At 40.3% G+C, this 26,589-nt stretch overlaps 1 protein-coding gene across 7 annotated transcripts in view; it reads right to left on the bottom strand.

The window, feature by feature from the left end:
* Window positions 1-1,696: 1,696 nt before the first annotated feature.
* Window positions 1,697-26,589, bottom strand: part of LOC309596630 (septin-2) — a 40,005-nt gene continuing 15,112 nt past the window's right edge. For 6 of the 7 annotated variants that reach the window (XM_082325103.1, XM_082325106.1, XM_082325101.1 and 3 more), the window contains exons 8-13: window positions 21,071-21,172; window positions 20,099-20,244; window positions 18,951-19,034; window positions 17,869-17,926; window positions 10,568-10,661; window positions 1,697-2,484 (exon numbers count right to left, since the gene is read on the bottom strand). In XM_082325103.1, the coding sequence (XP_082181229.1) occupies window positions 10,593-10,661; window positions 17,869-17,926; window positions 18,951-19,034; window positions 20,099-20,244; window positions 21,071-21,172 (459 nt within the window). In that variant the 3' untranslated portion in view covers window positions 1,697-2,484; window positions 10,568-10,592. The remainder of the gene's footprint in view (window positions 2,485-10,567; window positions 10,662-17,868; window positions 17,927-18,950; window positions 19,035-20,098; window positions 20,245-21,070; window positions 21,173-26,589) is intronic. The other variant, XM_082325107.1, reaches the window with a different exon arrangement.

Below are 26,589 nucleotides of genomic sequence, written 5' to 3'. Positions count from 1 at the left end.
TTTAAGCCTGATGAAGACCACGAGGACTGCAGTCACCAGCTCCTTGATCCTGCTGCAGCGTCATTAAGAGAGTTACACGTGGGCACGTCGTCCCAGTGCTGGAAGGAGCCAGCCTAGAGAAGGCCGGGGTGGAACTCGGCAAAGGGACTTCTCTTCCGCGGCCCAGCCCTGCCGACAGGCGGGAGTGGGAACGCAAGGCCAGAAATCAGGCTCGAGCCAGAGTCCTCTCTCCGGAGATCTTCACAGGAACAAAGACTCGGCTTAACAAATACACATTCCCCCATTAGGCTGTGAAATATTTTAACAAAAGCAAGTTCAAATGTAACTGAAGATTAACATCAGACAACATCAAAGAAGTGGTAGAAGACATAAAACTTAAGCTTATGTTGAAAGGAAAGCACTCAGGTATGGTATCAGCAGTACTGCAAGCCCTTCTTGGGCTATTATTCAAAGAGATCTCAGGTTTTGAGGCAAAACGCTCCAGCTGGAATTCACAAGCCAGGAGGCGGCAGCGTCTATCGATCAATAATCGTATCCACCAGCGAGGGCTGTTGACTCAGCCTTCACACACAACAACTGTGACAGCGACTGGAGGTGCCTTGCTTTGAAAAGGGGGGGCGCGGTGTCCATTTTTAATAAAATTAAAGACTCCATGGTTTTGAAAGCCTGCTTCCCCATCGTCCTAGTTCGCTTTGAACGATGAACCTTTCACATTACCTTTGCTCAGAGCGCCAGCCCGGTGTGTAACTCGGGTACGTAACTAAAGTCTGGGCTTCTCGGGAGGGGTGTGGCTGTCCCGGCTTGCACAAGCACAAGCGGACAGCACACCATTTTAAGAAGGTTGCGAAATACGATGCAAAAGTCTGGAAGAAAACCAACAAGAAAGGTGCACATGATGGCACACAATTCATGAGCAAGCGTTTACCGTTAAATCTCTCACCTTGGCCCTCTTGGCAGACATGCTTACAATTCAAATCTTCAGAAAACCTGAACAGACTTTGTATGAACGCAGATCCGCCACTCCATTTCTTCTTCCAAATTCATTACAGCAGCCACCGAGATAACAATGTGACATCCATTGTACGCAGTTCAACTCCAAACGCAAGCCAAATACGCATCCCTGTGATGCGACTCATTTGTTAATCCTATCCTGGTTAAACACTCATTGCTAGACAGCAAAATTAGGGCTAATCATGACATGAAAGACACCCCAAGTTAGCACAGAAGACAAAGTGTCTCAATCCCATATTTGCAAAATAATTTACGCTTATGCATATAAAATACACGCAGGACTACAAAAGCATGCAGAAGAGCGCTACACACTCAGTCATGGCATACAGGAAACCACAACATTCATGAATTTATAAACTAAGGTGTGCGATCAGATTTTCCAAGGTATTTGCACACCTGAGAGATGTCAGGAGGTGCCTAATGAACTTGGGGGGAAAAAAAGTGGATGCAAAGTCTTGCTACCTAACTTCCAGTTAAAACACTTTTAAAGTTGTTTTGAAATGAAAGCAAAGCAGTTTGTATGTAGACAAATTCTAGAAAACGCCTTTATGCCCCAAGGTAAATACCATGATTCCTTTGAATATGCACTGTGTACAACACCATTACAGCATTTCACAGGATAGCTTAAAAAAGCCAAAATCCAAAAAACAACAACAAACACCCCAGAATTCAACGTTTTCCACATTCGTACAATTTATTACAAAACTTCAATGAAAATTAGTGTTATGGTATATAAAAAGTTCAGTACATGCCATTGCTCAGCTGACAGATAAAAATGCCTGTGACAGAAATTCTTGCAATCGATACTTGAGACCTGAAGACAAATATTCAGAGGCATCCACAGAAGTTGTTGGCATGCGTAGTGTTTATGGTATGTTAAGGCACGATGATTTAGAAAAGTCAGCTTCTTCGCATCTCTGGTGAGTCACAGTGTTTTGTACATTTTCTCATACATCACACAAATATACATCACCAGAGATGCAGCTTCAAAAGTAACCAAAGCACAGAGGAAACCAGGAAAAACTGATACGATACACAATGACTTCAAATAGCAAGTGAAAGTTCCGATACCGTGCAAACACACATACCTTTACTGTAAACAGGCCACAAAGTCGCGTAGTATTACCCACGAAACTGTTCAGAATAAGCTAGCAGATACACGATTAACTCCTGAAACCCACCACAATGACCAGTCCACACAGCGTACTCCATCAGTTTCAGTATAAAAGGGTATAGGAAGGATAATAAAAGCACATTTATAAGTATGAAGACAGTGTTACCAAAAGAATCAGAAAAGATACAATATAACTTGATTAACATTGAATATATAAAACAAGCCGGTTTACAACACGATCTTCAGACTTTGTGTTTGTTTTAGCGCAGGTCTTGATCTGCGGCATCCAGCTTTGCATCGAACGTTACCCTTCGGTCACAGAAAAGAGAGCACCCATCCACTTAGAGAACTGTGTGCTGCTGCGAACAAAAGCAGAAAACAAAGAGCATTAGGAAGGACAAACTCTCAGCACCGCCCGAGCCCCTCCGAGCAGAGCAGGGTAACCCTGGGAACAGAGCGGTTAGTTACGGCATCGCCACGACCTGCGTTAGAACTGCATCAGCTGAGTCAGATGCAGTCTGGCCCCAAATATTTATCACAAATGCCTAATAAGAGCACGTAAATGCGAATCTATTTTTAGTTACATACTTTCTTAAGCACCCACACCCCCCTCTGTCTGCAAGAACACGAGAACTGCGTTGCAGCTCGTCTCAACAGTAAAGCGCACAAGAAACCACCTCAGCCGGCCTGGTACCTGAAGCGCTACTTCTGGTGGGGAAAACAAAACCCACTGATCTCCACAGGGCCACAGGTAAGCAGCCAGTCCGATCTCGCGCACAAACTCTTATGGCACTGCTTAGGTAAAACAGGAAAGCAGACAGACTTTTTCAAGTATTCCTACAGCAGTATTCATACGGCTGAAAGAAGGGATATGGGTCTTTAATTTCAAAATTAACTACCCCTTTCGGATGTCTTTACAGCTACTTGCCAGTCGAAAAGGCTGCTATGAAGAAAGCAGAATCCAGCTTTCCCTGAAAATTGGGCCCTGCTTAAGAAGCTGTGTCAGATGTGGAACTCGGGAGACAGCTCAAATTCTCCAGTCCCCAAAATACTCATTCTCAACAGGAACAAATCGCTTAATCTAACCACGCATCTGGATGGAAGAAAGAAATACCCTAGAAACCACTGTTGTGCCAACTCATTCGTAAGGGACAGCGCAGCACCCGTCCAGACTACGCTTGTTGGCTACAGCTGGGACGAGGAGCAAGGAAAGCTGACAACAGAGTCCCCTGCTCCTCGCCATTCTCCCAGCGGGAATGCTGTTCAATACACCACTACTTAACGTTTTAAGGAGGCCATCACTTCCCAGAACAACCAGAACAAGCAAGCCAGCATTAAGGCTTTAAAGCCAGAGTCCATACATTGCTAACCCAATTCAATGTTCAAACTCAAAATTAACCTTTTGTGCTACACTGCTGCTTCGAGTATGAAAGAGAAATTAATTTCTGCCACTGCCTGCCTAACTCTAATCTGCTACAGAAGATACGCCAAGAGTAAACAGTAACTGATGTTTCAGGCTCACGAAAAACCTGGAATTTCCAAGAAACATGAAGGCTCGGGTTATAAGCACAGCTGTGCACTGACAGTACTGGCATTAGCAACACGATATCCACATTTTATATGCTCGTAGAACATACTTGGGCAAAGTATGTTTGTGCATTTTCAGCGTGGATTCATTTCACTGCTCTTTCTTCCTAATCTCCAATATTCTGTGATACATTAGGTTGATACCATTCTTTACAAATTTACCTCCAGTTTTATTAGACTAACCTTACAGTCCCCCATACTCCCTTCACCAATACATAGCTTTAATAAATGCCTCCATCTGCAATGGGAATTCATACCATCATTTAAGACAGACGATACGTTTCTCCAGCATGCCATTAAAACAAAGCCTGCTCAGTCAGTAGCGCAACTAGCACTACATAGGCCTGCACCGCGATGCTCATGGTCAGACAGCTCAGAACCCTGCGTCTGTAAAGGTTCCAGAAGCCTTGGGAAGGAACGGGTTTGCCTCCCCCGCAGCTGCTTCCAAGAACACCACTACAACGCAGGGCAGCCGGACATCTCTCCTTGTACGCTTCCTAATAAAAAAAAAAAAAACCCAATTCCTAATAAGAGAAATTTGTTTTATAAGCAGTTACATCTTCTCACTGACCTAAATTCCTTTTCCTCAAACAGCACCCATTCTGTGTTGTAGCTAGAGCCCTTTGAGTGTCCAATCATTAGCAAGAACTTTGAGAAATTATGTCTTTCCAAGGAGAATGAGTACCGGGTGACACCGATGTCCTGTTGCTAGCTAGCTTTGACTCATTTTGTCACTCACCCCCCTGATATTTGGGGTTTCTGATGTTTCAGTCATCCTCCGTTGACTGCACTGCTTCAAGTTTGCTCCCTTTCCTTTTGCTGGTCTGTAGCACCTTATACTTTCCCATGGCAAATGTCATCAGCCAAGTATATACGAAGTTACAAAACTGGCCTTTGAATGGCTTTCAGTTGAATGGTTTATCAGTTAATTTAATATGCTAATAGGGTTAATATCCACTGAGTCACATATACATACCAGGCTCCAAGGTCTAGAACTATAAGAAATGCTCCTCTAAAAATGATTATTTAGCAAAAGGTGGCCTGAAGCATTTACAGGCCCCCCGTGATACAGCCAGGCTTTGGCAGGGACCCGGTAGGTCCGAGCACTCCACTCCTCAGGCCCGCTAATGCCCGAGAAATTCTGGCAGCAAGCACCTCCCTTCGCCCCCGCACCCCACGTGCATCCAACAGCCGTACTGGACGCAGCAGCGCGTCATCGAGGGAGAGGAAGAGGTGGAATGCGTCCGTTGGGTCATTCGGGGGTAATCAAGCCTCTCGGAGTGCAAGGCACCGCCGCACGTGTTCACAGGAATGGAGAACGCCACTGTAGCCGCTGCACTGTGGACTGCATCTTTCCCAAGGCATCGACACATGACTGAAAAGCAGATTAATGTATGTCCACTCAACCCCTGACATTGCTCCACAAAACAAGGTCTCTGCAGTGACCCGTTAGGAATTTTAAATTCTATTTTATATTCTCTGGGATCACCTGGCAAAAAAACTGAACCAATTTGCATTAAGCCATTACTGAAAAAATTTATTGAGATACAGTTTGGGCAATTGGGTGAAAATATCAGAAAAACTTGCTGTTGGGTGTTTCAATCTTTTCCATTTTATGTTTTGCAAACATTGTGTCATTCCTTGGAAAGCTTTTAAGTCTGCAAAGTAGAGAGTGTTTTGGCTTTGGGGAGGTGGGGGGACCATTTCTCTCTCCTCTATAAGCACAGCAGTTCTGGAAATTGGTCTCGATGGGAATGCGCTTTTCAAGATGCATAAATCCTGCAGTGCTAGAAGTGATACACAGTTATTTCTAGGAGAGAATTTTCCATATAGAAATAGGTCCTGACAAACTCCTGGAAATTTTGCATACAGAAAATGCAGACAGATAAGAATCCAAGCAAGATTCTTTAAGAGCCAGAGGACAGATAATACTTAGGTACAGGAGGTTTACAGACCTGACTAATACTTCAGACTTGCATATCATATTAATGACATATTTTTTTCTGTACAACGCTTTGAAGACTAGAATTTTAACAAAGTGGTACATTTTTCCTATTGGGAAGAGTGACACGACTTATTTTCTGTCAAAGGCCACAGACAGAGGTGCCGCGGAACAGCCAGGGTCACAGCCCAAGTACAACACCGGCTTTTGTTATACTCTACTTACAATCCGGGAACATGACTGTTTCACCAGCTGAGAGTATGGACTAATGAGGAGAGGTAAGATACTATTCTTAGACGAACAAACTCAAATGAAAGCATTATCGTTCTATTCATCAAGGATTAAAAGCCCTAACACAACTCTCTCATCTGGCGCTCTGCACATTATACACGGGGGCAGGTGGGCACCAGCTACAAGGTGGCTCTTGAGGACCCTGCTAAGATCTTTCTATACAAGCTACCTTCAAGGTCCTATGGAGCCGCACAAGTTCAGCACTTCAGTTGTACAGTAGCAGAGGAAAAACGACTATTTCTATCAGAAGTCTACCCTCTAAGGGCCCATCAGTGCAGGGTTGGGTGAGCAACTCCACAGTTGGAAGAGCCGAGAAGAGCTGGAGAACGATGGCGCTCTTCTAGCCTGGTTTTGGCCAGAGAAACATCCGCTAGCGGTGCCAGGCACTTGTTCCAAATGCTACACATTTGCCCAAGCTTCGCATTCTCTAGGCTCTCAGTTTCAGCTGCCAAGAACTACAACATGATCTTTACTTCCTCAAATGACATTTCTCATCAGATCAATTCAGCATTCAGCAGCATCGTTTCAGAGGGCTGGTTGCTATGGCAATGCTTTGTGTTGCTCGGTTAAATGATGTCAGTTCATCGGTAGAAAGAGCTAGCTCTTGGGTTCCTTTAGTGCTGTTCTTATCAAGAATCAGAACAGTGTTGGTGAGGTCAGGAGGCTTTAAAATACTTGTGGAAATCATGAGCTATACTAAAACAATTTTCAACATCCTATAGATATTTTAAGTGGAAGATGCTTGGGTTTTTTGCTGAACACAGTTCCCTAACCGTAACTACATTTCCAGCTGGCTATATTTGTTTTCCATAGCCTGGCTTCTGTTACTGGTTTGTCCCAGTATGATCTTGAAGCTGAGTGGAAGACAGACAATCCAGATTCGTAAGAATAACAAGAGAAAAACAGATTGCAGAGCTACACTTTCAGAAACAGACAAGGAAAGGGAAGAAACACCCATCAATAACCATTTCATTTGAAAAAATAATTCCAGCTTTTCGTAATGTTGCTCATCTGAGACGGACAAGTTGAGAAATTAGTAAATATGCTGTTGGAATTACTGCACACTTATTTCAAAAGCATTTGGTACTGGAGTATCCAAATAAAACTAAACCTGTTTTAGTTTTTGGTAACTTATTCCACCCCTCCATCTCCTTCCTCTCCAGTCCCTCATTTGAACTGCCAAATATACGAAGCAATAAGCTCCTACACTTTACAGCAGCGTCTTGCATTTTAGAAGCAAAAAATCTGAAAAAACCCAAGCTTGTCCTTAAGCCATCACCAGGCTTCCCATGGACGGCTACAAACCCCTCCACACGCACTGGTCGTACACAGAAGCTATGGAACGCTTAGAGGAAGCGGACCAAAGTGTAGGCCAGCACACCTTTGCCAGGGCCGCTCCCAAAAGCTCTTAATCACCACCGTCACGTAGAGCGAGTCTGCACTCACAGCCCTTTGTCAAAAACTGCAGTTGGCACGCTGGTCACTACTGCTTCCAAAATCATCTTCCTTTCCTACTTCTAGCCCAGCCTCCACCAGTGCTGCTCTTCATTCCCCTTCAGGTTTCTACTTCTCCACAGCAAGAAATCTGTCCATCCTCTTTGGAAACTTTGAACATATTCCCTGCATCTAACCTTTGCCTTTGTCACTCCCCTTATGCTTCTCTTACTCTAGCCTTGAAAGTCAAGGAAACTGCCTGAAGTCGTTTTCCCCTTTGCTCTTTCCATTAAACCTTTAAAGACGCCCCTACTAAAAAGGGATCAGGCAAACCAGACCTCCCCGTCACCCCACCCGTGTAGCACTTCACGATAATACAGACTCATCAGTCTGGCAAGGATTTGAGCTTAGCCCTTCTTAATCATTATGCAATGCCAGGCTCTTTCTAGAAAACCCTAAAGGATTCAGCAATCTTTTCCCCATCCCGAAATACATCTGAAACCAGAAGTGAGTATTTCACATATTTGGATCTTACCACATTTCGTTATCCTACTGTTTACTCTCCAGCTCTTATCTATGAAGGTATTTACACCATACTTCTCTTTTTCCCAAAATATCTGAAAACATCTTTGTATCTGTGCTTTATGAAGGGGAAAATATTTTAAGGGATTTTTGAAGAAAAATCAATAAATATGTATTTATCCAAAATAAAAAGAGTGAAACCATTAATTTTTACATAAATTATCTATAAAGTTATGCATTTTTCCTCAGCACGAAGATAAGTAAGGGTGCAAAAGAGCAATTGGAGGAGAGACTCTGCTTTCAGTAGCAGCGCCAATCCTTTAAAGTTCTTGTAAAACTAGAACCTGAGATGCTCAAGATAAGCTGTGATAGAACAAAAAGATTGATATCAAGTGTATTTAAATTTGTTGGCAGTTTTGTCCTGTTAACTACTGGGTTAATTACAAGTTTCCTGGTTTCTCTGGAAATAGTGAGTTCAGTAAAATACAGCAAATACATCTGATGGGAATGCTGGAGGTTGAAATCATCATTCCTCCTAAACTGCAAAGTCAGTTAACATGCATGAGAGAAACTTCCCTACGGCTAAGTTCTAGGTGAGGACTCACTTCAGCATGCTGCCAGGATCACACAGCACCACTCTGGTTTAGCAGGACTGCAATTGCAGTTCTGACTGTGCATATTAGGCAACAAATTACGCTAAAAGTCTATCATCAATCTCTCAAGGGTAACAAAAAAGAAGTCCAAAATTCTTTCCTGAAAGCAATCTGTCAAACAATATGATTTCCACAGCAGCTGCAGAAATGTAGTTTAGCAGATTCCAAAGAAACAGCAGGACCTCCACATACGATGATCTCATTCAAATCCTTCTCAAATTTGTTCACATTCAATATTTCAGACCAACTAACTTTCTCAAGATTTAGTTCAAACTTAACCACAACAAGATCATGGGGTCGCTTAGTTAAATCTGCAAGACTCTTCTGCCTAACACATTTAGAGGTCCAAGACATATTCCAGATTAGCAATGTAAAGGATCTACAAAATACCGTTTCACTTGGACGCACATGAGTATGCTCAGAACTCTGTTTACTGATGTATCCGCGGCTGCAAATTCAGCCTGGGACAAACCATCCTCCCATGTGTTTTTATAAATACCATATCCAGTATTGCCAGAAGCTGTGAAGCACAGGGAATTCTGGTGCCATTACTGGCTAACCATTAGTGGGAATACTGCGTCCTATTAGCCCTCAGATATTGCATTTGCTGTGATATCAGTATCTAGGAACTGAAGAAAGAGCTCTCAACATATTGGTATCATTTGCCATCTCGTGCTCTGCAAGCAACAACTATGGACCAGCCTGTTGGATTTAGGGTGGTTTTTTCTTACCGAGTATCAGTTTAAAGGATGCCATGTGATTAAATGTGGTTTTCAAGTCGCAGAAAGAATTGAGCTCCTTTGCAAAAAATAGTAATAATTATTTACACTACATAAGGTTTCCTGCATCAAACAGCCGTTTTCACAAGTGGTCAAGAGTTTGACCACATGATAACAAAGTCACCATGAAAACTTGGGACCTTTGGTTCAGACTGAAATATTTAACAGGCTGCATAATTACCAGCTCCTGTCTGGGGAAGGGAGAGCTTTATGTCAGACACTGCTATCACATACATTGCACGGTCAGCCACAAAATTATCCTCAGCGTTTAGATTTCCAACTCTGGGAAAATATATCTTAGTATGGAAGTTGGAAGACATGACGTGAAGACTCCTCTATCTGCAAGACTTGGAACTGTGACAGTAAGAAACCTGAGTTTTAATTACTTTTTCCCCCCTTAACTACTTCATTCAAAGATCACAGTGCACATACCAGTAAAACCATCACCATCTGCTTAAATAGGAACCCAGTGAATAAGTTTATTCCTTAGGAGACTTTTTTTTTTTTCTTTTTTTTTAATATAAACAGGAAGACTGAAGGTTCAAATAAAGGCAACAAAAAATCTCCTTATTTTAGGCTTGGAATGTTGGCAGCTGCCACAAGGTCATAAGGGATAATATAATCCATTTTATTCAAGCTTTACATTCCAGAAGACCAGCAATCACAACTAGAGTATTAAACTGAAGTATTAAGCAATAAGACTCCTCATATCCTTCTATTTTTTTATTCTTGCATTTAAAAGAAAAGCTATCCCAAAAGAGCTGCATTCTGTAGAAAGCATGAATATTTGCTACAAGAATTTTTTTTTCTTCTCTCACTCTGATCCCACCTGATATACCCTGTATGACTCCATCAAGGGAGTCTGTATTCAGTACATAGCACCAGTTTGTCTAAAATTTTGTTTGGTCCTTTGAAAAAACTGCTATAAATTCAGCAGCCTACATACCCCAAACCACCCTAACTTTTGTTTATATATAGTCAAATTAATTTCTTGAGCAGCTTTTGCTAACAGGAACAAAGCCAGATGATCAAAATAAGACACTGAAGATAAGCATTTACAAGTCTTAAAAACAGCTGGAAAGGTAACATCCGCATAGAATTTTTTCTAGTCTACCCATAACATCACTCAATTTTTTCTATAAGTACTGTAAAAGCAGGTCCAAAGTGCAAAATTAACAATAATCATTGTGAAAAATCTTATGTAAGAGGAGTAAACAAGTCAGAAAAGTCATACCTGATGCATCCAGATGTTAAGCATCTTAATCATCACCAGGCTTCATCCTCATTTGGGCTTGCATCTGTGCAATCATCTCCTGCATGCGGCGCAGCTGTAAGAGAAAAACACCCACATGTTTAAAACAATTTTATGAGGAATCCAAAATCCAGGAAACTTTAAATCTTTTTCTTCCATGATAGAACGCAGATCTGATTTGCCTCTTTATAAATTGGAAATGTTAGATTAATTCACATGATTGAAAACTTGGTTTTCCCATCTCAGATTCTTTAATGCGTTACACCTAACTTTCACAAAAGATTTGTAAGAATACTTATAATGAAAATTAAGCAATAAAATCCCAATCTTTTGAAGCTTGCAGACCTGTGAATTAACACTTAATCTACAATAAAGAAAACGTGCCTTTTACATGTGTACAGAGGTACACTGCTTGAGTGAGCTGAAGCAGCTTTGTTCCGATACAAGTGCTCAAAGCATATCATCATGTATGAACACTCATCTTGTGGCTAACCAGATAACTGCAAACTTTTAGCAACAGTAACAGCTGAAGATGCAGACAGAATTTAAAAACTACTTCAAAAGCAAAATGGAAAGTGTTTACAAAATTTGGAAAGACAGACTAAACATATTAAGCACCAATATTTTTACATCTAAACAATGACCTTTCCTGGAAATAACTGTTTTCTTAAAGGCATTTTCTTATAACACTTATAAGTTAATTTCCATCTCACAAAAGGCCAGTTATACATAAGGCTTTTTTTCCCCCCCAAAATAACGTTAATTTAAATAAATGCTCCTAAGAAAGAATAAGAAACACTAATAGAGATTTTCAAAATGTATATGCAAATACCTCTAATTTAGTTTACAAATTACTAGGTATTTCCTTCCAGATGCAGGTGGGGAAGCCCCACATTCACCATTGCAAGGGCCCATCTTACAAACTAGAAAAGAAATGGGCTGCAATTTCCATGCACATTGTATAAAACACAAGTCCATCTCAAACTGGAGATCATGTAATAATTCGAGGCTTGTATAGCAACTTTTCATTATTCTAAGAATAACTGTGTAGTTTTTAATATAGCCAGCTTTTTTCCCCTTTAGGAAAAAGTAGTTAGAGAATTGCCTTCATTTATTTTCAGGGCAGGAGTAGAAAGAAACTCTTCAACTCAAAAAGAACTGCTGTTTAAACAAGTATACTGTATTTTCATCCAGGCAACCACATTAGCTATTGTGGCACTGGTTACTCCATCAGATTCAATACAAAAGAATCTGTGATAAATGCTTGACCACACGTATGCGATGTTGAGCTGTTTGTTTTTTAAAATTAAAAAAAAGCTGAAAGAAACATCACAGAACAGGGACAAACTAACTGCAGGGGCCTGTATCAGTTTTTCTTGCCTGGCCTCAGACACGGACTTGGGAAAGAGTAAGAAACGGAAGCGCAGAGCCTGCGGCACAGCCGGAGAGGGGAGAGCTGGCCTACAGCTGGCTGGCTTAGCCACGGGCCCCCATCCTCTCGCTGGTGCACCCCAGGGTTCAGCAGAGGCCCATCCAGGTTCCTGCGGCTGCAGCATGGATACGCTCCGACAAAAGGAGATTCACACAGAACAGCGGGAGATACAGCTACGCCTGTAACGATTATTACATACCCATCTACATCTTTCTGCTAAACGCTTAAAACAAAAAGCTTCTGACCAAAAAGATGGATAATGCTGCAGGGAGGAGGGGGAAAAAAAAAAGCAGAAAGCCTCAGAAATGAGAGCTGCAATGATTCCATGGTCCAAGAAAAGAGAAAAGTTTCAAAGATCAACTTGTAAAAATGTAAGACACCTGGTCTTTTGAACTGCCTCTCTGCAGATTTACCATCAGAATAACACTAGCTTTTTGGAAGCTCGCCTACTTGAGCTTTCCCAAGAGCGCTCCAAGCTGAGCCATGAAACATTCCCAAAATAGAAACCATTCAGTAATCACAGGGGAAGATACTGCTGCACATGTATTATGGTGATTGCTCAGACGCAGCATTCTGCTAATAGACAACATCATATTTTAAGACTTAAATACGGCATCGAGTCCCGCATTTTCTTAAGGTTAATTAATAAAAATATGCCCACACCACGAAAGAAATCAGATGCTGCATATGACTCAAATGTAAGGCAGGACAGAAGCGCTAGGAGACCCACTCTGCTCTAACATTAAGACTGTAAGAAGATTTTCCTTTTCCATTTTCATGTGGTGTTTTTGAGATCTACTGGTGGAGTGTTAGTCTCATCCATTAGCTAAATAGCAGCAAGTTTCTGAAGCTATTTTAGCATCATTCAGCAGAAAAACTTTCAGGCACAAAGCCTGTTAAAAAAAACTAGGCACACTGTTGTCTCCTATGGCCATTAGTAGGGAAGTCATTGGCAACAAAAAAGGAAAGAAAATAAAAAATAAAAAGAAAATAAAAAATAAAAAGAAAATAAAAATAAAAAGAAAATAAAAATAAAAAGAAAATAAAAATAAAAAGAAAATAAAAATAAAAAGAAAATAAAAATAAAAAGAAAATAAAAATAAAAAAAAATAAAGAAAATAAAAATAAAAAGATACTCAATAAAAAGATACACACCTATCTTTCTCACTGCATCCTGGGCTGCATCAGCGTTTTGTTTTGGTTTTTGTCGAGCATTTGATATGCTTTCTGCTGTAAAACTGTGGCTTCTCAAGAGCTCTAAGCAAACTCACAACTATCAGTTTTATAACAGAATTCGTAGCAGACAACCTACGAGTAATGATAAATACTGCACACTAAAACCTGGCTGCATAACTACAGGGCTGAAGGTAGAGGTAATGAACTGAACTTAGGGACAATGCACACAAACATCTTGGAGAGAAAATCGTGTGATCGTGTGCACAGTAAGAATGCTGTCAACTCGAGTGTAACATTGAAATTAAAATTAAAAAGAATCAAGCTGTATTGTACCCAAAGTGGTAACTCCATCAGTCTCTTCCACAACTCCTCTTCAAGCGGAGGACAGGACATAAGAACCATTCCTACGCATTACGATACAAGCTAAAAACAACTCGTTGTGTCTTCACCCTACTAGACCTACTGCACAGACAGAAACAATCTTTCCTCTTAATAAAGGTGAATGTAAGAGCTCACACAAAAGACTGAAATTGATGTCACGTCAACATCTGCGTTCCCTTCGCTGCTGGGGACTGCAAGCATCAAGGGCACACCATGACTTTGATCTTGCTCAGCAGTACACCCTCTCACTTGTAAGAGCAGCACTAATATATCCTGCAGGGAACTTGCATTCATCCCCTGAAGAAAGGATACCACAACATGGTAGCACAGGGTCAATGCACATGATGAAAAGGAAGCTAGGAAACAACGTTTGGAAATCTGTTAAAACAAACAATTCCTGTGAATTCCCAGATAACAAAAATCAAAAGAGTAAACTTAACCTTGGTATAAACTCCATTTAGCTTACTTACCATGCCAGGACTAAAGTTCACTTCCAACTTCATGCAACTACTGGGTAGTGACTACACCACTAGCAACATACTCACTACAGCAGCAACGCAGAAAGGAAGGAAACATTTAAAATGGGAGTGAAGGTCACAGAGTTAAAAGTGAACCATACAGCTTCCCAATGGCTTCCACGCCGTTACCAGAAACCACGGCTACGCAGCTTTGCTTTACCCACAAGGTTTCATCTGTAGCACGTTTTGCCCAAAATACCCAACAAGCACTACTCCTGTCTGAACAAGGTGAGCGGCTTTTCAGTGACAACCCTACAGATATCCCAGGAAAAGAAATGTCCAAACCCAAACAGCATCTACTTCCCACCGACACGCCTCCCCTCCCCACGCCAAGCATGGTTATTTCTGCCCATGCCTTTACAGAATAGGGCAAGATGGAAAACCGTAGACAGGGGACTTCCTAGTACACCAGGATGTTCCCATGGCAGTTGCGGTTGGTTAAAAATACTTCCAATACCGAAGAGTATAACTAATCTTGTTAGTTGAAGACAAGGAAAATACTCCTGACAAAGCTACTATACTGGAAAAGGGGCTACCATCAAGACAAATGCCTTTCATAGGACACGTTGACGTAAATAGCAGAAGTCACTATGGCCACGGCCACCACGCTACATGGGCAGCAAGCACTGTTCCTTCAAAGAACAACTCAAAAGGACCAAACAAAGCAATTACTCAAAAAAAAAAAAAAAAAAAAAAAAAAAAAAGATGTTCTTCATTCCAGCTCCCAAGGGATTCCCACTGCTAATTGCTTACTAAGGGTTTTCTCCTCATGATGGTCTCCAGGACTGAGGCTACATCATTTCACGAGGAAGGCTGAAGCGCCCTGCATACAGCATGCCTCCTTCCCCCTGCACCAGGCAATGCCATTCCACACCACAAATTAAACCTTAGAGCTGTTCTCATTTCCCCAGGTCTGCAGGCCTTCGTCAGCAGTCATGCTGTCTCTCCACATAAGAGTTTTCACCGTCTCTTTCCAGAGCACGCTTAGGCAAATACCTGCGGTACCAGGCAGTTACCGGCACACCTCCACCGTGTCCTCCCCTGCCCACGGGGCTGCTGCTAGAGCCCCGCCGCCGCGGGCTGGCCCCCGGCTCCCGTACTAAACCAGGGTGCTTCATCTTGTCTGCCAAGGGGTTAAACACATTCAGAAAGCAGAAGGACAGCGAGAGAACAATTTAAACACTGGTTAATTCCACCGCATTCAGCCTTCTGCTCCACCGGCGGCAGTGGAGCAAAGGGATTTGGCCAAAGCCTCAGGGTGGCTCACGAGAAAAACCAGAGGAAGCTCGTTCCTTTCTGTTTTCATGTAATCATGGCCTTAACATTTTTCTGGAAGTATTGCCTCTCAAAACTTCGAAAGGTTTTTATTATGAGATATTTTCAGAGTAGGAAGAATATGGCACAACGCTACAAATTTTAAGTTTGCACCCATTTACACTACAACATCAAAATAATCCAAACTGCAGCATATTTATAGTAAGGAACATGGATACCTTTATTCTTATTTTCACTTCCCAGCTCAGAAAAACAGGTCATCACTTGCAAATGAGCAAAAAGCACAACCAGACTGAGCAATAAATCCAAAATGACAGATCAGCAATTTGGAATTGCTGATCTGGGGACCACATCCTTTGGCATAATAAAAGATCATTTAGCAAAAGTGATGCCTTGATAAAGATGATCCTGGCACTAGCCCAAGCATTCATTCCTTCCAAGGTTATATAAACCTCGCAAAACTGTAAATAGAACTTCAAGCACCGTTACTGATGGGAATGCAAAACAGGAGGGGAAATGGGTATTTGTTTTCTCTGCGAAGGCCATGGAATGCAAGCCCATTTCCTCTGTGCCTCTTCCCTCCCCAGATTTTTCCCAGTCTGAACCTTAGGGATGATATGGAGATGAAGGGATTTCATACTGGCTTATCTACAGAAGATTCACCAAAGCCTCTTGATCTCTTTGGGACAATAGAACGCAGAAGTTAAAAATCTATTTGTTTTTTCAAGTTCTAACCTAACCCTCTGCAACTTCAGTAGCAGTTATTCAGAGATTATTAGTCCCAGAGGAAACTTTCAGAGACTGTCCTCCAAGAAATTCAAGACTTCATCCCTTTAGCCATATTATATAAAAAAATACATTACAGACATATATATACACACACACACTATATATACATTCATACAGAGTGGTCAGAATAGACCAGTATATAATACCGTGCCTGCCATATCAACGGTTTCCAGGGGAAACAGTTCTAGGAGAATTTTTCCAGACGTAAGCCTTAAGACAAATAGTTCTACAAGGATACCCAGGTTTCTACTTAACAACTAGACACGTGCAATTTATATAGTTCAAGTAACAGGAGAAATGGTTATAACAAGTTCTCTAAGTCTACCGTCTGAATCTTGGAAGCATAAAGAAAAAAAAAAAAAAAAAAAAAAGACAAAACGTTTCCAAACAATGTTCTTGACATTTTCAAAGCATCTGGTATTCCTGGCTATCAGCTGACGGTCTGCTGTTGTTTCGCACACACATCAGTCAATGTGAGGCAGTTACCCTGTGCACAGGACACTTGCAGAAGTTCCAGTCTCATAAGCGCTTGGCCATCAAGTGTGCTTATGCTGCTGAAATGAAGTTATACAGTGCTAAAGATGCGACTCATTTAATCCCCCGTAATTCATATTATTAACTACTAGTTATGGTGATAATCGCTGCTTTTGCATTTCCCTTTAGGAAAGTTTTTTGCTATTTATGTCAACATGCCAGAGTTAGCCAATAGCTAACCAGGGTTAGCTATTTTTAAATACTGATGCTATAAAGGAAAAAGAAAATGCACAGACCGAAGTAACTATATTTCAAAAATGTCCATATACGGGAGTCTGAATCTTTCACCGCAGAAGCAGACAAAACTGCTTGTAGTTTTTTTTTATTTCTTACTCCAAATCACTGCATATATGCATTGATCTTTTTAAATCATGCCTTCCTGTATTTATGGACTTGGATCCAAGCTGAACTGGATAAAAGAAGGATAAACAGAAAAAACGCTACCTTCCAATTGGCAGCAAGTCTTAAGTTTTCACAATGCAAGCAGTCATAAGCATCGGCAGTGTACTACTTGAATTTAAATACTAGGCTAAAAATCTCTGAATCTTTAGAACTTCGGCATAAAAATGTGAAGTTGAAAGGCCTAGTAATAACTTGAAACCAGAGCAAGAAATCAGAGACTGAAAACACCAAAACCGTAAGTTGACTGGTACAACAGAAATAATATTGACTTACAGCAAAATTCACAGTAAGATGAAAAAATACACACATTAATTATATCACACAGGATTTTTAAGACTCAACAACCTTTTTCTACTCCATAGCCACTAGACATAAGAAGAAATTTACTGGTAACAAGCTTGTAGTAAGCCATGCACATCTGAAACGACATTAGACTATCAGTCTACCCCAACATACTACGTTTAAAGTAGCGTATGTAGCTGACAAACATAAATTGATTTCAATACTTAAAAAATAGCAACTACCCTTATGGAAAATTAGCATACAAACTGGATGTGATAAATACCCTGCCTACAACCAAGAGTCTACATGCTACCTACCATCCACAGTACGCGAGTGACTATAAACAAAACATGGGCAACTCGTACGTTCAGATTAGCTCTGTCATTTTTCACAATTCCAATTTACACTCTGTAGGCAGTAGTTGACATAGAATATTGAAATCGGAACACAGCATGTTATATTAAACAACAAGAGTTTTAGAAGCTCCCTCTTACCTCAGCCTCCTTCTGCTGGAGGATTCTATCCTTGTCTACCACTTCTTCTTCAACGGGCCTATTGAACAAAAGAACGCATTGATGGCATAAGATACAGAAGTAAAAATCTCCAAGAACAGATTCAAGGCTCATATTTCAGCTGATATAACAACAACAACAAAGTCTACATGCTTCCGCACAGAGGAAATTAGGATGTTCTTAAACCCATGCTTCCCTTTTGTAAAACACCATCTTTACCTCATGGACTCCTGTTATTCACTCTGTTTCTTACAATTCGATTTCTTCACTGCTATGGGGATTTTTTGCCATTTACTCTAACCAAGACATTCCCTCCACTATCTATACACGCTACAAAAATCAACCATTAAAAAGCTGCGCAGGCTATTTCCTTTCTTCTTTAAGATCAAAATGCTTGGCTGAATACTTAAAGAACAAGTAAAACGAGGACATGAGTAAGTTGCTATCAAAAGAGATGTAGCACAGGTAGATGTGGATTTTCTGCATTAAGTTGCCAAGGACAGAAACCTTACCAAGGAAAACAAACAAACAAACAAAAACAAATGAAAAAAAACAAACAAAACCCCACAAAAACCACACACATTACCAAGAAAAAGATTGTTTGGTCTGAACTTCTCTCTCTAGCTATACATGAAGGAGCAAGAGAACAGCCACCACAGCAGTCCTGCAATAACTGGAGAAACAGCATCCTACCTAATCAGAGAGGCTGGGGCCTATTTAAATGTGCCCACTAGAGTTTATTTTTCCAAGTAGACATCATTAAATTAAAAAACCTATTGTGCTTGCAGCCCACTGCTTCTTTATGCAATTCCAATTAGAAGCATAGAGAAGAGGGAACGGATACAAAACCAAGAACAGCTGTTTGTAAGCATGGCACTTTGCTAGATATGACTCCTCTTCAAGAAGAGCGCTTCATACAAATTTCAGTAACTCCAGAGATCGCAATCTCATGAGAAATAATTAGTTACAGGTGGGATTAGTCAGGAGGAAGAGCAAGTTCAATGTCACAGTGGAAAAAGAAGAGACTCACAGGCAGCAGAGCCTGGAGGCACGCACACACTTACTTGCCAGTTCGTTTTAGCCTCTCCGAACGGAAGTTCTCGTAGTGCAAATCTTGGGTCACCTCCTGCAGGTCCTGCATGTGTGTTCTAGAACATGCAAAGGGCTATTGAACACTTTGTCCTTGTCAAAGGGAAGAAAAACAGTCTTCTATTTTTGTTGTATGTAATGGATGTATTTACTGGAAAAGTAATCCTTGTGGACCAAGCCCGCCATAAAGCTAGCCAGAACACTGCTTTCATGTTTATTGCTCTTTAATTCACACTTAAGTGCCCTCCCACCAATATTCTTCAAAGACCCAAAGTATACTGTCCTCCTCTTGTTCACTACTTACTTTATGGGAGTTGGTTACACCAGTCTTTGCGGTGTTAAGAACCTTGCGAAGGCAGTTATTTAGAAAGATACTTTAATTCCTAAACTATTTTTTTTACTCTAAAGTGCTATTAAGTATAATTTGTAACTGAGAACTAGGTGGAGCTGCTTGGCTCACGTAACAGCTGACACTGCCTGACAATTTTCAATTGTCAAAAAAAAGGAAAAAAAAATGCTTGCTACCAACGACCAGCAGAGGGCAATCCCTGCCCAGCAGAGACTGAAATCAGAAATACGCAATGGAATTCCATTTCCAACAATATCGAGATGTCATTAAAAAAAAAAAAAAAAAAATCACTTAAAACGATGTACACAAGCAGAATATCCGTATCAGCTAAAATCATAAAGGGGCAGAGTATCATATTTAACATAGGATTTCCTATGCTGCCAAGAAAACTGAGCTTTGCCTTTACAATACTCTTCATAGTTTAATCAATCACTTTGAGAAATATTTTAAAAGCCTCTCTGCCCCACCCACTGCACTATAAGAAGACTTCAGTTTATCTGTAAAGCCATCAAATCAGCTCACATAAGGCATAAACACACGTATCTGACAACGTAAAATATAAAAAATATTTTCTGAAGTCAGAGATCAGAGGACTACAGCAAAAAAACCCCCAAACAAACCCAACCAAGCTTAGGGGGTGGACAGACAACAAAAAGTCACTCTGCACTGCCATCAGAGCTAGTTTTGAACTGAGGAGGTCATTTTCTTGTAACTCTCTAGTCATTGTATCGGTTACGTCACCACAGGAGATGGGATAATTTTACCATTACTCACACCAGCATTGTGCGCAGTTTAAGGAAATCATTGTGCTCCGGATTTTCAACTTCAACAACTCCCCAGGGATACAGACGGCCTCTGATTTTTTTCCCTTTCACCTCAATAAGTTGATTGGATCCAATAACGGCAAAAGGAATGCTAGCCTAGTTGAGAGAGAGCAAAACAAGTTACTGTTTTGATTTTTGACTGGTTACTTTTTTTGTGGTTTGTTTTGTTTTTCTTTTAGAAGAAAGCACAAAGACTTTTAAGTAATAGACAGGAGAGGGGGAAAAGCAATGTTTACAAATGCCCTCTACTAAAATCCTTCCATATCGGAAAACCAACAAATCCTATTCTAGGCAATGCAACCTCCATTATTAACACCTGTAGCTTTGTTAGGATCGGTTTGTCTCAACAGCGGCACAAAAGGAAATGACGCTTTGCTTTAGGAACACTTGACTGTTGTTGAAGTACAGTTTGGGCATAATGTGTCATCTGACATAACATCATGCGTGGAAAATGGCCAACAGAAACATACTTCAGATACAGATTAAAGTAGCTAGAGAAAGAATTTCAGATACGTTCTTCGAGCACCTTTGCAAGTATCACAGCACAAAGAGGAAATGACTTCAGTAAAACCTTTCATATCTGCTCTAATGAGAGGAAAGTTGCTAATTAGTACAGGAACCATAATACGCATACACTCTCTTTGCTTGCACGTTAAAAGGTTTGAGTCAGAAAACAGACTGCAAATCACAGTTCTCTGTGAAGAGTTGCTTACATTTAAAAGAAAAGAAAAGAAAGTCACGACACAACTACATTTGGAATTCTGATGAAGCAGAGACTGGAAAAAAAAGGATTATAATTCAGAGTCAACATCCGAAGAAAACTTGAATTTTCAACACATTATAAAGGAATAAAGTACCTGTAAGCATACCGTAGGCTTAAAGAACTACTGCAGCAAAATAATAAATTAGGAGTGAAACTTGCCTTTAAAACCCTGGTTTGTTCTTTAAACTCCTCATCTTCATCAGAATCTGCATCAGGGAGCTGATAAATCCTAATGCCATGTTCAGAAATCTCGTCCAGAACCTGAAGTTTACAAAAAAGGAAGAATAATAAATTCTTATTTCATTGAAGAGGTAATAAGTTAAAAATATATACAATTGATTTACTAGTCTGTCACATCTAGAAAACTCAAAATGTTTTTCTGCTTTAAGTAGTCTGACAATGCTTAGAAAAAACCATTAGCAGAAATTGCCGTTACTTATGCTTTGAGTCTCCGTCCTACCGAATCAGTTTATGTCCTACCAGACTATCTTACATGGCATTAATTTCATTCTACCTATGAAGAAAAAAAACCCAGCATTTTTCATTTTTCTTCATTCAACAGAGACTTGAACCTCAAGTCCATAAACACCCTGGAAAGAACAGTTCAAGGGATAAAAGCACTCAGGAAGCAACCCGCACGTTCTGAGATGTAAGAAAGGAATACTAAGCGGGAAATCAATCACATCCTTAAAATGAAGGAAGGAAGCCTACACTAGACCTGGCTGGATTTTAAAGATTTTGTTTTACTATTGCAAAAGAAGTATCTTAAAAACATTGCTGAGATTTGCTAACCACAGAGGTTCTCTTTTAAAGAGCTTACTAACAGGCATTTTAAAAAGCCAAAACATTTACTGAGATTACCTCTGAATTAAACGATTTGTAATCCATCTGTGATACAGTCCGCAAAATCAGCCACGGCTGAACACGAAGAGCAGCTCACCTCTCTGTCCGCTCACAGAAACAGACTCGCTGACTAAATGCACTGCGCGACACTCCTAATGTATGTCTCTCTGCACATGACCTTAACCGGCATGTATTTGTGCAGCAATGCAGAAATAAATATTTAAAATAAACATATCAAGAAGCAATCAAGGCCTTCAGACAACCATCTGTAGCCGTACTCGGGGAATAAACATCAGAATTAGAACACTATTTGCTATGAATATTAGCTGCATAACTAATAAAATAATTGTAATACAATGCACTCCTGCACAGCACCTTTTGAAGACTAACAAATACACACTTGACTCAACATCCAAAGTGCCAAATAACACAGGCTTGAAGACTTAAAGAGGCACAAAAGATAAATGCATTTTTAGAAAACGTAGCAAGTAAATAATTAAAAAAACCCAGATTTACATGGAGCATAATACAGAAGCAGATAAAACCAAAGTGAAGTTAATACGAAAAAATAAGTAAAAGCAATAAATTTGTAGAAGGGATTCATTAGTTACAGCATCAAAGCCATGCGCTTCATGTCAAAGTATATTTTCATGTATTTGATACATACAAAAATTTAAAAGACAGTATCTATTGTCTCTTGAATCAAAAAGACAAAAGCTTATTATCCACTTAAACTGGAGTAAGTTATTCAAAATCCACTAAGATAAAAAACATTCCTAAACAGTTTTCTTTATTGTCCCTAATGTCTGAGATTAACATAAAAAATACATTGTCCGTACTCCTGTATACATTCTTTTCATAATGAAATCACGGCAGGGGTAAGCAGCTAGCGTAATTCCAGGCCTTTGGCAGTTTCAAGAGGTGGTACAAGTCAATCCTTTCTTCCAAACTGAAGAGAATGCTTCCACTGCCATAGTATTAAAAATATTTCAGGCAGAAATCCCATCAAATGCACTGACAAGATTTTCTTTCACTAAAGAAAGCGTGGTGGTACGAGGAGAGCATGAAGAATGCCGAGATTCCGCAATAACTCTCTTCAAAGGGATCTTGGCTGCCTCGGCAGACGCAGGTTAACCAGGCAAACTTCCTAGGTTAGCATTCCCTAACAAGTGCAGCTGGAACCCCACAGCCGGCGCCCGAACCGAGCAGCAGCACTACGACAGGAATGAATTCTTACAGCAAACAAAGTTGGGGCAAAATCGGGGAGGGGGCGTTGAGGGAATCACAAAAACATTCAGAAAAGCCCACGTAAGGACTTGTGCTGTCGCTTCTACAGATATAACTGGACATTCACTTGATCACACAAACGCAGCCAGACTTCCATGGAGAGGAGGGCTTATGAGCCTTCCCGCAGTATTGCTGGGTTCCTCCGATCCTCTGCTGTGACGACAGCCGATAGCTACGGTTTAAATAAAACTTGTCCAACCAGAGCTTGATTATTAAACAGCTGTTGAAAATAAAACAATCCCTCACACCATTAGAAGAGGAATGACCATGTATGAACCACAGTTATTCCCAGGACGATGTTTTCCTGCCAGGTATATAAACATCCCCCGCACTGAATGAAATATTATGAGCCCCCACCAACACGGAGAGCAATATTTTAAAAAGAAAAAAGAAATTTGGGAGTAAGTGTTGCCAAGAGGCAATTAACAGTTACGCCAGCACAACTACATTTAAATTAATGCATGTTGTTATTGTTTTGCAAAATGGAAGATAACTAAATTGTCACCGAATGATAATAAATGACGCACAGCTGGGATAGGTGGGGCAGCGTGGCAGTGCGATGCCTTTAAGTAGCTGCATGAAGCAAGAAAGCACATTCAACCTGGCTGAGATCTTAAAGATAAAATGCAAGTGAAACAATAACGGGAAAGCCAACAACAAGGGGTGCTAGAATAATATATTACAGCTGTTAAACCTAGTGCTTTCCTGAAAGGAAAAAGAATTGCAATAAAAACAAACTGTATTTTATGGTCCTAACAATGAAACAGCATTTTGCTTCTTCAAATCTGAATTTTATTGGCCTCCGAGGATTCTGTGTTCCTAAAGATTAGCCTTCCCATGGGAAATTAAAAAAAAAGTCAAAATATTAGTTCCCCTCTCATGAAGTCATTCTTTTGAGCAGGTTTCCTTAGCAGCCTTGCATGGCACAGCTTGTGAAACTGCCTTGCATTTCTTCCCACTCAAGAGTTTTAAAAAATAACTTTGAATTCCAGAAAGACCAAACAGGAATTACTGCAAGCTGGGTTTCCTTTGCAAGCACCACAAACTGATCTTGCTGCTTAGTCCAAAGCGGCAAAACAAAAACATTTTACTTTAGATTGATGGCCAAATGGCAGAAACATCTAAAAAAAATAAGACTTCAAGCTGCGTCAGCAAAGCAGGATTTTGATTCTTATTCTCGATTAGAGATTCTGTTAGCCAAGACGCTTTGAGTTAGAACAATATACAGTAGCTAGGCTTTCAAAGCTTTGGAACCACATTATACATTTGACTTAGTATAAACTCAGTTTGTAGAGCGACCTTTGCCAACAGTACTAAAATAATGAAGACTTGTTTACCTGTTTCCTAACCGCTCCCTCAGACTACAGCATAGGTGCCATTCCTCTCGTTATATTTAGCCAATGCGTAAATGTGGTGTCCATATACGTAAGTCGAGACTGCTTTAAAGTTAGTTAGTTAGAAGTAACTTTGCTCAAACTAGAAAGAACTAGACATGGATTAGCACTGAATACAGCCAAGAGAGGTTGCCTCTAAATTAATCTGTTCATCACAGGGTATGTAAACTGGGATTCATCTCCATCTTCCAGAATAAACATACCTCATAAACCCTCAATCTAACATCACTTACACAACTGTACTGAAAAGTAAGCAATTCCCAACTCACACTGGGAAACACGTTTGCTTGTGCTACTGCCACGTTTCAGCTACAACCCAGCGTGAACAACACGCAGAGGCGAATGTCAACCAGCACGTGCACCACGCTATGCTTGACCCTCAGAGAGGCCACCAAGCAGCAGATAAAAGGCGCACAGAAGAAAGAGTCCAAAACAACTACAGCAAGTACTGAAACCTGGTAAGAGTACGTTCCTCTGCATTTCACCTAAGAACTGCTTTTGTGAAAGATGACTGTAGCTAGAACCTATTTTATATCAGTTTATTTTATGTATTTGAACTGACAAAGCAGAACAGTCAGATTCCCAGTGAATTATATTGTCCAATAATTAACGTTCCACTTAAATGCCTGCTTCAAATCTTTCAACATCATTCTGCCACCTAATGCTGAACCAAAAAAAAAGTACTTGTACTTATGAAAACTGAGCCTGAAGTACACTGCTGAAAGATCAAATACAGTTTCTTTATAAAAAGTAGCAGCTCCACAAACAATTATTACTATCAGATAAAAATCTTTCACCCAGTCAGTACAGCCACAGAAAAAGGGAAGCGGTAAAACCAGCATCAGCAGCCACATCTCTGCGTTGTTATTTCCCTACGAGTTCTTTCGGCTTGCCCACAGTACCTGTCGTCTCCTCACAGCATTTGTGGAGGACCAAAATAAAAGTTCAAGAGCCTGGGCAGAATTTCTCCCAGCACGATCTACAGGTCCTTTTTAACTCAATGAAGGACTTTTCTTTTCCTTCCCCCTTTCACCTACCTCATCATAAAGCTGGTCGCTTTTGCATAAATACCTCTCCCCCTGCTTCAGGGAACGTTTGTCTACATCGCAGACAAGGTTCATACAGTCACAACTGTCCCCACTTGAAATTTCCTCAGATACTGAGGATTTATTCCATTTCTTGGGCAAGTTTTTGTACATCACTGAGCTTTATACAAACCCAACAGCAATGCCAGCAGTACCTCACCTTGCCAAATCGTAGTTGCTTACATGCCTACACAAATCACGGTCACACCTTTGACTGTGGCACTGGCCCACTCAAAGAAACCCCAAACAAATCCTCTGAATTTAGGTTGCGTTCAGGTAACGTGCTGTTTTGTAAGCATGATTTTAACTATACTATTTTCCCAGTTAAATAAAGCTGTACTCCCTCTTCAACAAAACAGAAAAATACCCCCACTGAAAAGCCCTTGGAATAAAGATCCAATAACCATTCTAAAGGACTACCGGAAGCCAGAGCATCACAATCAAAACATCTGTCATGCCCTCCATGAAAATCAAAAAGTGGTAGTATAAAATGCTATTAACATTAATATAAAAGATTAAGATATAATCTTACCAGGAAAAAAAAAAGTTTGCATCTCTGGTGCAAAGTATAAACTGCATTTTAGAAGTACTAATTATCTCTGTACTACTCAAGGCATAAGTTACCCAACTTGTAAAAATTTGCAGGCTTTGTAGGGTTCAAATCTGTTAGACTTTACAACTGAATGTACTGGGTTTGAGTCAATAGAACCTGAAAAAAAGCTTGTGATCTCAACAAATTTTACTGAACCACCTCTCAGCATAATACGATCTCACCACCTACCCATTTCTTTTTTTAAGAAGGTGCATGAAGTCATTCTGAATCAAAGAGGATAAACCAGGAAAGATTAAATATTTACATTCATTGGCCATATTCTATGATGAGACTAAATGGAAATTAGATTTAAAGTTAAAAGACTTGTACAACCACAAATATGTGCTTTATTCCTGCAGAATTCACTACAATGTCATATTTGGCATAGGCTGGCCTGTCTTGGAAAAGTTTGGCAAAAAAAAGAAATTCAAGACAGCAAGCAAATCTTACAATGCAAAAAGATTTATTTTAGTACCA

This window comes from Platalea leucorodia (genome assembly GCF_965183815.1).
Source record: "Platalea leucorodia genome assembly, chromosome: 12".
In the NCBI taxonomy this organism is placed as follows: Eukaryota; Metazoa; Chordata; class Aves; order Pelecaniformes; family Threskiornithidae; genus Platalea; species Platalea leucorodia.
This window is presented reverse-complemented; position numbering and strand designations above follow the sequence as displayed.